Raw genomic sequence first — 15,989 nt, 5'->3', positions numbered from 1 at the left:
GTTAAAAAATGATTATTAGAGCCACTGCTGTAGAAGAAGCTCTCACCTTGAGCAGTAGCTGGTACTTCATGATCCTCTGGACGGGCTTGATGAGCAGGTCAGTGATCTGCAGCCGGTGACCCAGACGTTGCTTCAGGTCCTACACATGGGTTCAAAGGTTCAGACACATTTCACAACTCTTATCCCAGTCAGTGGTTCCCCAACATTCCCCCCCCCCCCCCCCCCCCATACCCAAACTAGTAAAATATCCCATCTATAAGCTCACACAGCGTGAGCTTGTAAATCTGCAATTTTCAATACTTATTGAAAGTTTTTACATTTATAGTGTTTTGAAAAAAAATATATATATATCAAGTAGGAAACTAAATAAAGGAATATTTACTTTACACTGGGTTATCCCATTTTTACAGATAGTCTAATGTAGACTATCAGACTATAGATCAATCCCTCTGTAGCTGAAAGTAGTACCTCAAAGTAGGTGTCGATGTACTCTGAGGCAATGTGCTCCGACTTAGGCTTGTTCTGGCAGTACACAACGTACATGTTTAGCCTCCGCTCCTGGGGACGACACACACACACACAGTTTTCAGACTTGTCTTAAAGTGCACTCGTATATACTAACGGAAACACAGAGCCCATAGCCCAAAAACCCATAGACTGTGAGAGAACAGTTACACAAACCTGTTTGACAAAGAGCGGCCCTAGTCTGTCGGGATCCTCCAGACACTTCTCACACTCCCCCAGGAAGAAACTGTCCAAGACAGAGACACGCATGCTGGTTAGAAAGCAACGAAACGGCACTGACAACACTCCCTATTCTCACCGCGTCAGGTGTGTCGCAACTTACTCTTTGTGCCAGTCAAAGATTTGATGGATGTTGCCAAAGACGATCTTGTCTTTCCCCTTCATGTCGTCCGGAACCCCTTCCTCCTTCATTCGGCACATGTAGCCCTGAAACGGTCGGTGGTATGTTGAGCACAGCAAACCTCATACACATAGCTAGGATGTACAGCGAGTGGAGCCCCACCAATGACCGATGATTCAGCTCTAATGTATTTGAAGACCGGCACACACACACTCACCTCCACCACCAAGCCCAGATCCCTCACATAGTCCCTCTCAGTCTCCACCAACTCCAGCAGTATGTAACTACAGCCACAAGAACACACGTGACACAGTCAGAATCATGTTTAGACCCATTATTACGCATTATTACTATAACCATCATTTTATGCTTTAAATATTGAAACAGAGCAGATATACAAGCTCACAGTGTGGCACAGAGTACCGTGCTGTGAGCTTGTAGATCTGCTATTTATTTTTTTATCGTGAAAGTTTGTTCAAGTCTTTGAATATCTTTGACCCGTTTCTATAAATGTCCTCTAAATCCTACTAAGGTTTTGGAAAAACGTTTCTATGTCAGTGGTTCTCACACTTTTTCATGTCAAGGACCCCTAGAATGATATGCATTTGACCGCAGACTCCCATCTCAAAATATGTTGTTACAGGGACCCCCAGAAGTAAAGATTTGAGTTACAAAAGTTGGCTTTAAAAATATATACAGTACAGTCAAAGATTTGCGCAATTTTCATGATTTGTCAAGAATAGCTAAAGCAAAAAATTATTCCAGGTCTTGTGACAGAAGACTGGGTTCCCACACATTTTTACCAATTAATTTCCAAAGCTTTTCCAGAATATTTAACCCAATTTCCAGGACTATATAACAATAAGTCAGCTCAATAACAGGTCGCTTACTCCTATGCGCAATGCCCAAAGACAGGTAGTGTATGCCAGTGGTTCTCAACCTTTTCAGGCCGTGACCCCCGAAATAATCAGGTTTTAACTGGGGACCCGGCAGTGCCGGCACCCTGACGAGCACTAAGAGCTGAGGAATTTTTTATAACACGGTTCTATTGTTCACAATTTCTGCCTCTAATATTTGACAATTTGGCCAATGTTTAATTTGTCATTTCTATTAACAAAATCAATGACCAAAGACAATGCATATTTTTTTTCCAGGACCTTCCAGGACCCTTGATAAATTCCAAAACTTTTCCAGTACTAGGAAAAATATTTTTCTAATTTCAAAATATTTCCAGGAATTTCATGACCGTGGGAACCCTGAGAAGCATATTGGAGAATGGAGCGGTGCATACTGTCGCCTCTTGAGTACGGCGGTCTTGCGTTCGTCCATCTCGTCGATGGGGGAGGAGGAGGAGAGGAGCGAGTTGTCCGAGGGGTTGAAAGAGGGAGAGCTGCTGTCGCCTTGTTCCACCGACAGAGTGCTGGGCCGGTCCTCCAGAGCCTGTGCAAGGAGGAGGAAGGTCAATGAGTAATGCTTGTGTGTGCGTGTATGTGTGTAGATCAATAGGCCTGTATTGATCCCATGAGGGAAATTCAGTTCGTCATGGCAGTAACGCTGTATGAAACACAGGATAGATACAGGGACAAAAAGGAAGAATAAGAGTAATCAGGTAGTAAAGTACAGGGAATAGGAATAAGGTGCCAAAAAGCACAAAAGGAGATTTATGGGTCCTTGCTTGGCCCTCCACACTTGGACTGCCCCAGGATTTGCAACAGGTTATACTGTAAATATGAATGTGTATAAAGTGTGCATAAACAACCAATATGAACAATCGACTGTGTGTGCTTGCGAACACATTTCAGGAGAGGCTTTACTCGCACGCGCCACTTTGTGTCTTACACTGGACATTTAGCTGGCGATCTTCGATCACTGAGCAATGCCTTGCTTAAGGGCTATTACTACAAGACACATGGCCGCGAAAAAGAATCAAACCAAATGTGCACTGAGAGGGACATGGAAATGGCCCGCCGTAACAACCTAAATGTGTTTCCCCTACCATCTTGCTCTTCACCAGCTCCTCAATGGCGCTCACCAGCTCAGCCGCGCTGGGCGTCTCGGAACTGGAAGGACGGACGGAAAGACGCGAGGACGTCTGGGTGTGGCAACGCAGGAAGCGAAGCGAGGGAGAGAGGAAGACGTATTAGAAATGGAGACTAGGGCTGTCACAATTATTACATAATCGTCTAATCGTGATTATTTGACATAATCGTGATTATTTTTCATAATCGTCATAATCGTTTCCATGTTGAAAAATGTTCATATATATAACAAAAAAATAGTGGAAATAGCAGATCTACAAGCTCACAACGCGTCGCATCGCGACGTGTTGTGAGTTTGTAGATCGGCTATTTCCACTATCAATGTTCTTTTTAAAGAATAAAGTTGTCAAATATGTCAGAAATTTCTTTGTATATTTAGGTTATGTGTCATATCTACCATGTGCAACTTCAAAGCCTAAAAGCCAAACAGAAATGTAATTGTCAACGACAATTAAATCGTTAATCGCAATTATTTGAGTGACAGTTAATTGTCATGTAAAATGTCATAATCGTGACAGCCCTAATGGAGACTCTTACGCAAGCAAGCAACCTACACCAAGTAATATTGTGTTAACCACTTCAACCCTTGGGGGTCCTATTTTAGGCTATTTTATCTTTTTTTTTTTTTTTACTTTTGAAAATAACCGATCTGCAAGATCACAAAGCTTGCACACATTTTCAAAAACCTTTTGAAATTGTCATTTCTTTAAATTTGTGTAATATTGGGTTTAAGTGGTTAAGTCAATCTTCGAAAGGCGATATCCTGTGGGATATGCGGGACGTAGTTACAGTATGGTCAATGCTGGACAGTTTTTTACAAAGTCTCTGTCATCATTAGATACTGTAAAGCAAAGTCTAAGATATAAAACTACATCTCTTCGCGTGAATAACTTTATTTAATAAGCCATTTAAAATCAGTCCATAACTAATAATCCTAACTATTCACAAAGTGACTTCTTAATCAATGTGAACACAGCGAGATGACCCATAAACACACTATTTATCATTAAAATTCAGACTTCAAGGAGTGCTGAACCTGAACAGATGCTCCATGACAGACATTATAGCCCAATATCATTAATATTACTAACATTGTTGCATCGTTGCGTATCTTGTTATCGTATTCTTTTGTAAATATGTATATATACATGTATATAAATATGTATATAAATATGTGTATGTATATGCGATATGTATTTGCTATTCAGAACAATAGTTTAGCTGTTCAGTAGTCAAAGTAGATTTTGATTGTAACCTTCTGGGTTAAAATGTGTCAAATGTGAAAAGCTTAAATGTCCAATGGTGTTACTAAGAAAGATGTCACATGTTTAGATTAGTACCATTCTGTACAGTGACGTTTTAACCTGAAAAAGACGCAAAGAAGTATTGATGCTAGGCAATTATAGTCTTCAAAGAAAAGTCAACAGGAGTGGGGGTTAATGGAATATAGAATATGTCAGTGGAAAAGACAAAAACATGAAGTGGAAAAGTGAAAAAAAAATGGTTCAAAAGTCAGTGAGTGTTTTTTTTCTCCAAAATAAGCCATGAAGTTTTAACTAAACATTGTATTCATTATCATCTTTTGATCCAGTGAGGGATGGATGGACCTTTGGAAAGAGAATGTAAACAGAATGAAAGAGGTATATTTCAGGAGGCTCTCACCCTTGCTGTGCCGCGCTTCAAGACTTTCCCCCAACTACTGTAGGTTTCTGGGTGAGGCTGGGAAAGTGCCCTTCTGGCCTCGCCAGCGTTAAGATGCCAATTACTCTCGCATGGGTAATGAAGTTTAACGCACATAGGGGTGGGGGTGTGGGGGGAGTGAGGACGGGTGAGGGGGCGGGGTGAAGGGAGGGGAGGGGGGTGTCGGGAGACGGAGGGATGAAGAGGGGCGGGGCTCATTGAGTGAGTCATCATCTCATCTGGGGGGTGGGGCAGGGGGTGACGTGACTCCACTCCACCCATATACTATTTATTTGACCATGCGGGGGGAAGGGGGTGTCAACCCATAGGGTTTAATATCTAAACGTCTGACTATCAATCAATGTCTATGTTCATTGTTCATCAAACCATTCCATAAACTGGTGAAGAGAAAGCAGTGGATGTGTGCTAACCTCCCAGGGACAGAGATACTGTACGGTTTAACCTACACAGCAAGCAAGGGCTGATAATCTCAACAGTAATTGGAGGGAGACCGGCGTTAGCGAGACCAAACCGCCTCTTAATCTGAGTCTAGGAGTGGACAAAAAACAACCGTGTTTAATGAACGCGGACGGCTCTCGGTTGGAGTTAGCTGTCAAATACATACTCTCTTTCACAGCAGCTTCCCGTGACGTGCGCAACACATGGGACTGTCCTTTAAAACGTTGTGTTGAAGGAACCAGGCTGGCAATGCAAAACATGAAATAACTGAAGAAAAAAAAAGAAAAGAAATGGAAGCAGGACATTCTGTACTAAAGATTTTAAAAAGGGATAGTTTTTTTTATAGTTTTTAGTTTGCGTAGCAAAGAAAAGGTAAATTTAGGGGCTTAAAAGCTTAGAAGATAGAAAAAGGAAACTTTTAGAAAAAAGCTACAGTGAGTTTCGGAAGAGTTCTACATCGAAAGCCTTTGATCTAATGTCATGGAATCCAAACGCAAACAAAAAGGCATTTGAAATCAGCAACTAAAGCTGAAAAAGTGCCGAGAACGGGGAAAAGAAGGAGAGAGCTTGAAGAATCGACTGCGGGAGAAGACAGAAGGGGGAAAATGGGGAACTTCAAATGGAAAGGTATGGAAACTGAGACAAAGCAAAGACAGGACATAAATCAAGATAATGCTACAACATGGCAAACAGCAAACGATACGACCAGGAAACAAAAACAAAGAGAAACAGAAATTAGTGTCAGAGGTGTTTCTGTCTTTAGGGAAAAGCCAACCAGACCAGGACCACCTGAAGCAAATTCATTCCCCACAGAGCAAACTCCTGAGTGTGTAAATACTATAGTATTAAATGAACACTCGTGATTTTGCTGAGGAGAAACAGGACGCCAAGTCCACAGGTACGATACAATGCAATGCTATGCATAACTTAAAACTGCAAGTCACTCAAAAACAGAGTCAAACACATCCATTTTTGGCAAATGCGAAAGAATAAGGCTGAAATGAGCAAAAAATGCATTCTATAGAACAGTTGGGAAACAAAAAACATAACTGCAAGAGCAACTGAACTGCAGAAGGAATGATTTTATCCTAAAAAGACAGACGGCCCAATGTCAGCTTGATGTGTAGCAGCCGTAGGGCAATATGCACATATGTTTGTTTATTCCCCTATGGAGGTTTTACTCAGAAGGTCTATTCCATCTGAACCAGCATTATTTCTCCTACTAACACATTGTCTTATCATAACTGAATGACATGTATACAAGCATTCAGTATCTGTTGAATTTATCCTACCCAAAACCATTTCCAAATCAGGGTTAGTCTTGTGTTCATCTTAGTTAACTTATCTGGACCCATTGACCATAGACATAAAAAGGTAGACGCCTCCTCCGGCTCTGGGGCGTTGGTATACAAGGACTGGCAAGCTTCTGGAATTCTGAAGGATGTTTCCTTGTGCGTCACAGAATGGGATGCTCGGTAGGCCAATCAGATGCAGGACTTCCTCTTTGTGCCTTCCACAGTTCCGCCAGTCCTGTTTTACCAGTCGCGCCAATGAACTGCAGCGGCGGATGAGGTATCTAGCTTTTTACATCGGCCATTTTGCTCTTACGTCATACACCAGAGGGGTGGGAAACCCTTGGGGTAATGGCAATAATGACGAATTACCAGCCATATTTGGCTATGAGTGCACGTTAAATGACAGTAATGCATCCGAATAGTCAAAACAAATGTGCATACTGTATACTGTAACAGTTAGATTTGCTCTGACGCAACTCACCGGCATGCAGCTCAACTTTTCCTCCCTTATTTCGTGCTGATATAATCTGATCCTAGGTCTGAACCATTTGTCCGTCTCCAGCCCTCCCCTCTCATCTCTCCATCCATGCCTTCCCTCTACGGCCACCTGACATTCCCTTTCCCTGGCCTCACCTTGTCATCCTGGGAGTCAGGCTGTAGAAGGCTGTGCTGCTGGATAGCCATGGGCGGAGGCAGTGGCACGGAGTCGGCACCCTCCTCACCCTCCTCCTCTCCACAGCTCTGCATGCCCGACGAGCTGGATTTGGACAATGTGCCGCTGGACAGACCCTCGTTGCGGACCCTCTGCGATTGAGACACGTGCACGGTGATGGAGACAGAGGAGATAGGAGTCAGTTGTAGGTAGGGCGCGGAGAGACAATGCTGGTGTGTGTCACAGAGAGAAAAGTCTGTACCTTTTTAAAACTTTGTTGAAACTAGTTTTTAATGACTAGGCCTAAGAAGACCAGTGAAAATAATTACATACTTTTTCCATATTCTCCACAGCTATATGCATTGTGTATTTATGTACCGGTCCATTAACAGAACTCCATCTATGTGTGTCCTCCAGCTGTGTATAAAGTGGACTTATGCACCTTATTTAAGAAACTTGGCTGCATGCTGCATAGGACTTCCTATTAAACGGATTGTTTGATGACACTCTGTAGCTTTTTGTGGAAGTCCTTGTTTCCTCAACCTCAACCTATTCAGGCCGCGACCCCCAAAATAATCATATTTGAACTGGGGACCCCTCTGACCCAGCACAAGCACTTGGAATTGTGGGAGTTGGCATTACATTTAGTTTATTGTGAGCATATGGCATGTAGATCTGGTATGTTCACAATTTCTGTCTCTAATATTTGACAATTTGACTAATGTTTGACCAGAGGTGTAGTACCTCTGGCCTTCTTAAATTGTCACTCTAGAAATGTGCAGATACCCTCTATACACTTATACTGTATGTTGGTCTGTTTGCTGTTGAATGAGAAAACAATGTTAACATTTAGCTAAACATCTGGGGATCCCCCAAAATAATTTGGGGACCCCTCTGGGGGTCCCGACCCACAGGTTGAGAACCATTGCTATACACAACGCCTCTTGTTCTACTGGGTGTGACTGCTGCACCCACCTCCTCCACGGTCTCGTCCTGGGGCGTGGCGGCGCTCTCGTCAGAGTCCTTCTGGGAGCCCAGGGTCATGGCGTCACCGCTCTTCCTCACCTCGCGGCTCTTCTTGTGCTTGTGAGCCAGCTTCTTCACGTGGCCGTCCGCCTTGCCGCTGCTCAGCCGCCGCACCGGACTGGTCAGCCACTTCCGTAAGGTGTTGCCTGGCAACAAGAGGAGGGGAAAACAAGATACCTCGTTAGTATTAAACTCAAGTCGTACCCTGGGGTACCCAGGACTTGTTTTCTCACTCAACAGTAAACAAACCAACATACAGTTTAAGTGTATAGAGGTTATCTTCACATTTCTAAAGTGACAATTTAATAGCACTAAAATGACAAATTAAACATTGGCCAAATTGTCAAATATTAGAGGCAGAAATTGTGAAAATAGCCATCAGGGTGGGGGGTCCCCAGTTAAAATATGATTATTTGGGGGGTCGCGGCCTGAAAAGGTTGAGAACCACTGGTTTAGAGAAGTGGTTCTCAAACCTTTTAATTTCAAGGACTCCTAGTTTGATGAGCATTAGGACACAGACACCCATTTGATACCACTTACCATTTATCTATGGGACCCCAATCTACACTGTAAAATCCTAACTCTGAGAGTGTAAAAAAAAGATCTCTTGAGTTACATTTTATTTTGTAATAGTTAAAGCATGAAATAATGCGTATTAATGCGTTTTAGTCCTAAATGGGTTAATGGCTTAAGGGAACACAGGGCTAGAGAGCTGGGTCAGAGGTGTGTACAGGGTTGGGTCAGAGGTGTGTGTGTGTACAGAGTTGGGTCAGAGGTGTGTACAGGGTTGGGTCAGAGGAGTGTGTGTACAGAGTTGGGTCAGAGGTGTGTACAGGTTTGGGTCAGAGGTATGTGTGTACAGAGTTGGGTGAGAGGTGTGTACAGCACCTGGTCTCTTGGGTCCAGGTGAGGTGTGGGATCCCATGCCATGGCCAGGCTGCAGGGTGGCAGAGGAGCCTGGCAGGATGGAGTCATTACTGCACACTGACAGCGTGTCTGACAAAGGGAAGAGAGAAGACACTTCTTAGAGAGCATGAAAGAGAAATACAAGTTCCAGTTTGTCATTTGTATCTCATTAGGGCTGAAACTGTATTATTTGCAGGTTGTTGATAGCTTCCTGTGGGTATGTGCGGCCCCATATTTGGGGTCGCACTTGTCATTTTCTTCGGAGAGTGATGCGAATTACCAGTATATTTGGCTATGAGTGCACAAGAAGCAAGTTGGCACCTCGACAGAGTGCAGTCTAGTTTCTCTAGTCATTATTCTATCAGTTGCTTTTTCGACGATTAATCGAATAATCGAGAAGCGTGACTTTTTTATATACTAGAGGTTCAGGTCACTCACACCTATATGCATATATGGGCACAACATGCCCATATATGGAGATCTCTGTCTGTCAATCCTTGTCTCTTTCATGCGTATTCTGTATATGGAGATCGGTGATGTCAGTATATGCCCATATATGGTCATATATATGCGCACATATATGGAGCCGACTGTTTTCTTTGCGCATGATTGATTATTCTCAATAGATTGATTAGTTCTATTAACCATTTTACCACCCTTTATAATATGACATAATTGAGATACAGTATAATACACACTTTGGAATCTCACCTCCAATCTTACAAGTCACCCAGTGTTCCTGCTGCCCGCCTACCTTTATGGTTGAAGATGCCCTCCATCTCCATAGAGGAGCGGGAGTGTGCGATGCAGAGCATGGCGCAGGGCACCAGGCCCTCGTGGGCGGGCGAGCGGTCCGTGGTGCGGACCAGGCACCAGTCGGGCTTGTCGTGGCAGCGCTCCAGCACCTCCACTGTCTGGCCTCGACGCACCGTCAGCTCGTTGCTGTTGCCCGCCATGAAGTCATGGATGACCACCGTCAACTCACAGCCGCCCGACAGCTGTCATGCAGAGAGAGAGAGAGAGAGAGAGAATTAATCAGCCTGCTGTGGTTAAGTAAGGAAGTAAGGACTTATTAAGAGGCTGGATGGGGAGATAATTGTTCACCCTTTATTTAACATTTAGCAATTTATAAATATTTTGAGGGACTTGATATGAATTAGTATAGTATATACATTTTTCCTATGCACTGTATAAATATACAACTCAGCATTAAATCTTTATTGTGTAGTTTTAAGACAGTTTGAACAACATTTGTTAAATCAAAAGCCAAACGTGGGCAAATACATGCACCCGATGTGTTGTACCTGCATCCAGTATAGAGTATGCAAAAGCCGTGTTCTCACCTTGTCACTGTCCAGTGTGTTTTGGGAGGGGTGTGTGCGCGTGCGTGCTCACCTTGTCACTGTCCAGTGTGTTTTGGGAGGGGTGTGTGTGCGCGCGTGCTCACCTTGTCACTGTCCAGTGTGTTTTGGGAGGGGTGTGTGCGTGTATGCGTGCTCACCTTGTCACTGTCCAGTGTGTTTTGGGAGGGGTGTGTGCGTGTATGCGTGCTCACCTTGTCACTGTCCAGTGTGTTTTGGGAGGGGTGTGTGCGTGTATGCGTGCTCACCTTGTCACTGTCCAGTGTGTTTGGGAGGTGTGTGTGTGTGTATGCGTGCTCACCTTGTCACTGTCCAGTGTGTTTGGGAGGTGTGTGTGTGTATGCGTGCTCACCTTGTCACTGTCCAGTGTGTTTTGGGAGGTGCGGGAGGCCAGGGAGATGGTGTCTGGTTGACTGCTGCCGTCACCCTGACTGTCCAGATCTTCTCCATCCCTGCAGGACACACACAGTGTGTTAATGTTAGGAGTGAGCATGTTGGTGTGTACCAGTATGCAAGTATGTATGCGTGTGTGAAGGTGTGTGCATGATAGTGCCTACCAGTGCACATGTAATAGAATAGAGACACTTTATTGATCCCTGAGGGCAAGTTGTATGTAAAACAAACATAAAAAGGCAGTAAGTAATATAAAGTATATCAAATAAAAATATGTTAAAATGTACTTAATTAATAACAATAAAAGAATATTGCAAATCTATATAACTACATTGCATCTCAAATTGATTAATGCCTACTAGGCACCGGCAAGAATAATCAAGTAACCCTGCCTGAAGCTCAAACACCTAAAATAAGGGCAGGGGATTGTCTATAGAACGAGCAGTAGATGCTTGGATTTCCATTCGGGACACCCAGATTCAACCCTTAGCTGTACAGTACGCGTACCTGCGGCCCTTGTGGTGCTTGGCGGTGGTTGCCTTGGGGATGTGAATGGGCTCCTTGAGCGCTCCTCTCAGATGTATGGTTCTCTCCTGGATCACCTCCCTGATGTGCTTGATCCAGTCCTGCTTGTTCTCTATGCTGGACGCCTGAGTGAGTGGGAGGGTGGGACGGGGTCAAGGGGTCAAAGAGGTTAGATCAGTCTCTGGAAGTGACATTTCTTTGAACTTTTTAAATTTGTGTCTGCCAGTGCTTGTCAGAAGTCTGAAGTCACTTCACCTCGGCTTCTCCCAAACCTTGACCCAACTTGGATATAGGTGACAAGTAGATCTGTTGAAAGCATTAATTGTACTGCTTCCACCAACTGTATGTCCAGTCTTTAAAGTCATGTTAAACTTTGTTAGAAGGTTGGTGTGCATAGCTACTCTAAGTCCAAATATTGTCCACCATCTTTATCTGTTGCTTCTGTTGCTCTGTGAGAGGAACCGGAAGTATCCATTCCATTCATTCTCATTGCATGGTCAAAAAGCTCTGAAAATCAGACTTTAACCATGAAGAGACCTTTATGGTGGTAACTTCAACCGAACTTCAACATAATTTTAAACACAGAGAGAGCCATAGGAGGTGCTGGGAGGTGAAGCTCCTCCAGACTACTGCTGTGTAGGGGGTAAATGAAGTACTCACCATGGCTCCATGTTTGCATCCCTGACTTAGCTTTGGTTAAAATATAGAATAGAGAATTTCACTGGATTGTTTTTTGAAAAGTTAACATATATTTATCATTCTTTACACGGTGACGAAATGGCTTGACATGGCAGACGTGACAACACTGAGGGTCCCCAATGACAGCTTGGTCAAAAAACGTGCAGTAAATTGTAATGGATGAGCTGTATGTGTGTACGCATGAACATATATCGTACTGTTAGTAATAAGACAGAATCCATTTACAATGCACACAGCACGTCATTATGTGTTATTAGTGGTTAGTTTGGTAAACCAAAAGATGCATGTAATATACTGTAGTTGTGGCTAATGGTCTGAATTAAGACGTGAGGATTTGGCAACATGCCTGATGAGACCATTATCTTTTTGCTTTTACGCAGAAAAACCCATGAAGCGTGAAGGTAGTGGGGGTTTAAATACTGTTCGGTAAATTAGTTCTACTTGTAACACATGACACAACAAAAATACAATCAATATTTCTTCTACTTGTGGAAGACTTGTCGAGAGACAGCCGCTGACTCTCTGCGTCCACGTCTGAAGACGCGTCTTATGACCCGTCTGATGCCGCGTCCGTGCTTAAATAGCGGTCAAGACGCAGCTTTGCGTCCAGGACGGAGCTCCCGCGGCTCAAGACGCGATTCTCGGTTTCAATCACTTCAATCACGTCTTTGCGTCTTCTAGACGCGAAACCGCGGCTCAAGACGCGATTCTCGGTTTCAATCACGTCTTTTAACCTCAAAGACGCGGCTTGGACACTACAATCGCGTCTTTGATCCCAAAGACGAGGCTTGGAATCGCGTCTGGCTGGAACTCGGTGTGGCCGTAAAGGAGACATGTAACCCGCAAAGTCTGCTGTGTGCTGTCCTTGTATCTATTAGATACATTTTACTATTATTTATTGTCAATGGAACATGCTATATTCTACCATATTGTCGGCATTATAGTGTGTCATAACGTTTTTAGTGCGAAAATATATCTTTTCGTTTCTTTTTTTTTTTAGCATTTAAAAAAAAAAGGCAGGTTATATCTGCCTGGATTCATGTCACAGAGCAGAACGTTTAGCTCAGTCGCTAGAGCGGCCGCCCCGTTGACCGGAGGTTGCCGGTTCGATCCCCGCCTCAGTCACTCTTTATTTCTAAGCACTGTGAAACACGTTTTCTTGCGGCTCCAGACGCGAATCTCGTTTCAATCACGTCTTTGAGCCAAAAGACAGGGCTTGGACCGCGTCTTTGAGCCCAAAGACGGGGCTTGGACACTACAATCGCGTCTTTGGGGGCTTGGACCGCGTCTTTGAGCCCAAAGACGGGGCTTGGACACTACAATCGCGTCTTTGATCCCAAAGACGTGGCTTGGAGGCTACCGCGTCTGGCTGGAACTCGGAGCGGAGTCAAGTTCATTGAAAATAACGGGGCCGTATGTTTTGACGCGGCGCCTCCGTGCGGCCGATGTGTCTAGTGTGTGTTCCCCTTCAGACGTCTGCTGTCTGCTCTCCGTGAAAAAAAAAAAAAAAAGGGTGTCTATTGTATGTATTTTTTGATGGAGAATTCAAATATTACCTTCTTTTTTGCATAGGACAACTCTAACCTGCATCAATTGGTATTTTATAATTGCCAATTGTACCCTATCCATCTAAAAAACAAATTGGATGTCTATTGTAGGTATTTTTTGATGGAGAATTCAAATATGACCTTCTTTTTTGCATAGGACAACTCTAACCTGCATCAATTGGTATTTTATAATTGTCAATTGTACCCTATCCATCTAAAAAAACAAATTGGATCTCTATTGTATGTATTTTTTGATGGAAAATTCAAATATTACCTTCTTTTTTAGATAGGACAACTCTAACCTGCATCAATTGGTATTTTATAATTGCCAATAGTACCCTATCAATCTAAAAAAAACAAATTGGATCTCTATTGTATGTATTTTTTGATGGAAAATTAAAATATTACCTTCTTTTTTTAGATAGGACAACTCTAACCTGCATCAATTGGTGCATCAACCTTCTATCTATCTATCTATCTATCTATCTATCTATCTATCTATTTATACTTCACCTTTAGTCAAGAAGAGAGTTCAGCCTCAGGAACTTGCACACCTGGAACTGTGTCATGACTGTGTCATGGAGCTAAGCAGAACTATGTTAAATACTCACAATGAGTCTGATGGACCAATCAGAGTGGTGGTGGGGGGAGGGATCAACAATAGACAGAAACTGGATAATGCTTTGTTAACTGTCCCACCTAAGTCCCTGCTAGTCTGAACAAATCACCTTCCCTCTCATAACACTACTACTACTACTACTACTACTACTACTACTACATTTATATAAAGCTGCTCTTGCATTTGAATTCAAGTCTGACACAAGTTAAGGTTAACTTAGGTAGTAGTTCATTTTGCTGGCTTTTGTGTGTGAGTGTGTAGGCCCACAAATTATTATAATTGTCTGTCATTAAGTGACTCAAAGGGAGACGTCTAATGGGTGTTTATTATTTTAATATTAACTGTGGGAAGATTATATATATTTTATTTTGCACTTAGTGTTGTGATATTATTCCTGAAGGAAGAGGGGTATTTTCACAGCCCAGGCTTTGAACCTAAATGCTGTTTACATGCTCTATAAATATTTATTTCTATATAAAACTCAGTTGTGTGGAGTTATTGTGTGCCTTTTCTTGTAGCTAAAGAGTCCATTTGTTCACTAGACATTAAGTCAAGGTTACTATTTTGAGTTGAAGCCAAGTGTTTTATTACTTTGTGGTTTAACATTATTTAAAAGGCAAATTCATTGTTATGGTTACTTTAGAAGACTGCTTTTGCATTCATGAGTTAAAAAGAGAGCCAAGCTAATTCAAAGAGTTAAGTTAAAGGAACACAAAACGTGACTTAACTCACAGCTGCCATTGGACAGACAGTTATAACATACTCTTATCTTTCACAGAACAGACAATTATCATTTATTTTATCTATTTGAGACATGTAGCTGCTCTAGGGGAAATAGAGCATTAATTTGGGATCAGCCTATTCAATTGATAATGACCAATGGGTGCCAGTTTCTAAGTAGTTAAGCATATTACCATAACAATATATGTGGCCTAGACATGGATATTGCCCACTCAACTCGTAATCTACAGAAATGTCCACCACATCACACAGTATAAAACCTAGTAGAGAAATCTGCCTTCTCCTGTATTGTATTAGTGACATTCATTAATAAATAGTAAAATAACAGGACAGAGCAGAACAGGCCTCTGCTGTGTCTTTATTATGGGTGCATTCCAATGCAAATGGATACTCTGGAACAATCTGAAACAATGTATCTTTCCTGTGGCTGTTATAATGAACACAAACAGATCAGAACGTAATTTAACATTAACCAGTTACATTTATCATACAACAATGTAAGGGATGGATTCCTTTCTATTGTGTGAGTTACTTAAATGCTGATCAATATGTGAATCTGGCTCTTATCAGGTGGGTGTTTTCTCTCCCTGTCCTGTGCTGTCCTCAGTTAAACCAAGACAGTGCTGTTGTCACCAATGTGGAAAAAGCTTCAGCTCAATTTATTATCTCAAAGTAGACCAGAAAATACACACAGGAGAGAAGCCATTCAGCTGTGAACAATGTGGGAAGTATTTTGCTAAAAGATCACAAGCGTTCACATACTGGAGAGAAACCTTATTGTTGTGACCAGTGTGGGAAAAGATTTGTTCAAAAGGGGATTTTAAAAGAACACCAGAGAATTCACACTAGAGAGAAGCCCTATTGCTGTGACCAGTGTGGGAAAAGCTTTATTCGATTGTCTTATCTCAAAATACATGAACGAATACACACAGGAGAGAAACCATACGGCTGTGTCCAATGTGGTGAAAAGATAGTCCGAAAGTGCACCAGAGATTTCACACCGAAGATGATGCATATCACTGAACATTTTCGCACACTGGACACAGCGGTATATGGCTTCTCACCAGTGTGGATTTTCAGGTGTCTTTTCAGAGCCGTCTTCAGAGTGAACCTTTTCCCACATTGGTGACAGCAGTAAGGTCTCTCTCCAGTGTGAATCTTCTTGTGTTGTACGAGGCTAGA

General features: G+C 42.7%; 1 protein-coding gene across 7 annotated transcripts in view; it reads right to left on the bottom strand.

Annotated features, from left to right (window-relative positions):
• Positions 1–15,989, bottom strand: part of trioa (trio Rho guanine nucleotide exchange factor a) — a 142,114-nt gene that overhangs the window by 16,179 nt on the left and 109,946 nt on the right. For 6 of the 7 annotated variants that reach the window (XM_080735759.1, XM_080735760.1, XM_080735761.1 and 3 more), the window contains exons 35-47: positions 11,184–11,326; positions 10,636–10,735; positions 9,677–9,920; positions 8,905–9,012; positions 7,966–8,162; positions 6,972–7,142; positions 2,862–2,957; positions 2,157–2,305; positions 1,083–1,149; positions 848–951; positions 682–751; positions 469–558; positions 47–139 (exon numbers count right to left, since the gene is read on the bottom strand). In XM_080735759.1, the coding sequence (XP_080591885.1) occupies positions 47–139; positions 469–558; positions 682–751; positions 848–951; positions 1,083–1,149; positions 2,157–2,305; positions 2,862–2,957; positions 6,972–7,142; positions 7,966–8,162; positions 8,905–9,012; positions 9,677–9,920; positions 10,636–10,735; positions 11,184–11,326 (1,632 nt within the window). The remainder of the gene's footprint in view (positions 1–46; positions 140–468; positions 559–681; positions 752–847; positions 952–1,082; positions 1,150–2,156; positions 2,306–2,861; positions 2,958–6,971; positions 7,143–7,965; positions 8,163–8,904; positions 9,013–9,676; positions 9,921–10,635; positions 10,736–11,183; positions 11,327–15,989) is intronic. The other variant, XM_080735762.1, reaches the window with a different exon arrangement.

Source organism: Nannobrachium achirus (assembly GCF_963921795.1).
Source record: "Nannobrachium achirus genome assembly, chromosome: 10".
Taxonomy (NCBI): Eukaryota; Metazoa; Chordata; class Actinopteri; order Myctophiformes; family Myctophidae; genus Nannobrachium; species Nannobrachium achirus.
The sequence above is the reverse complement of the archived record's forward strand: the minus strand, read 5'-3'. Positions and strand labels throughout refer to the sequence as shown.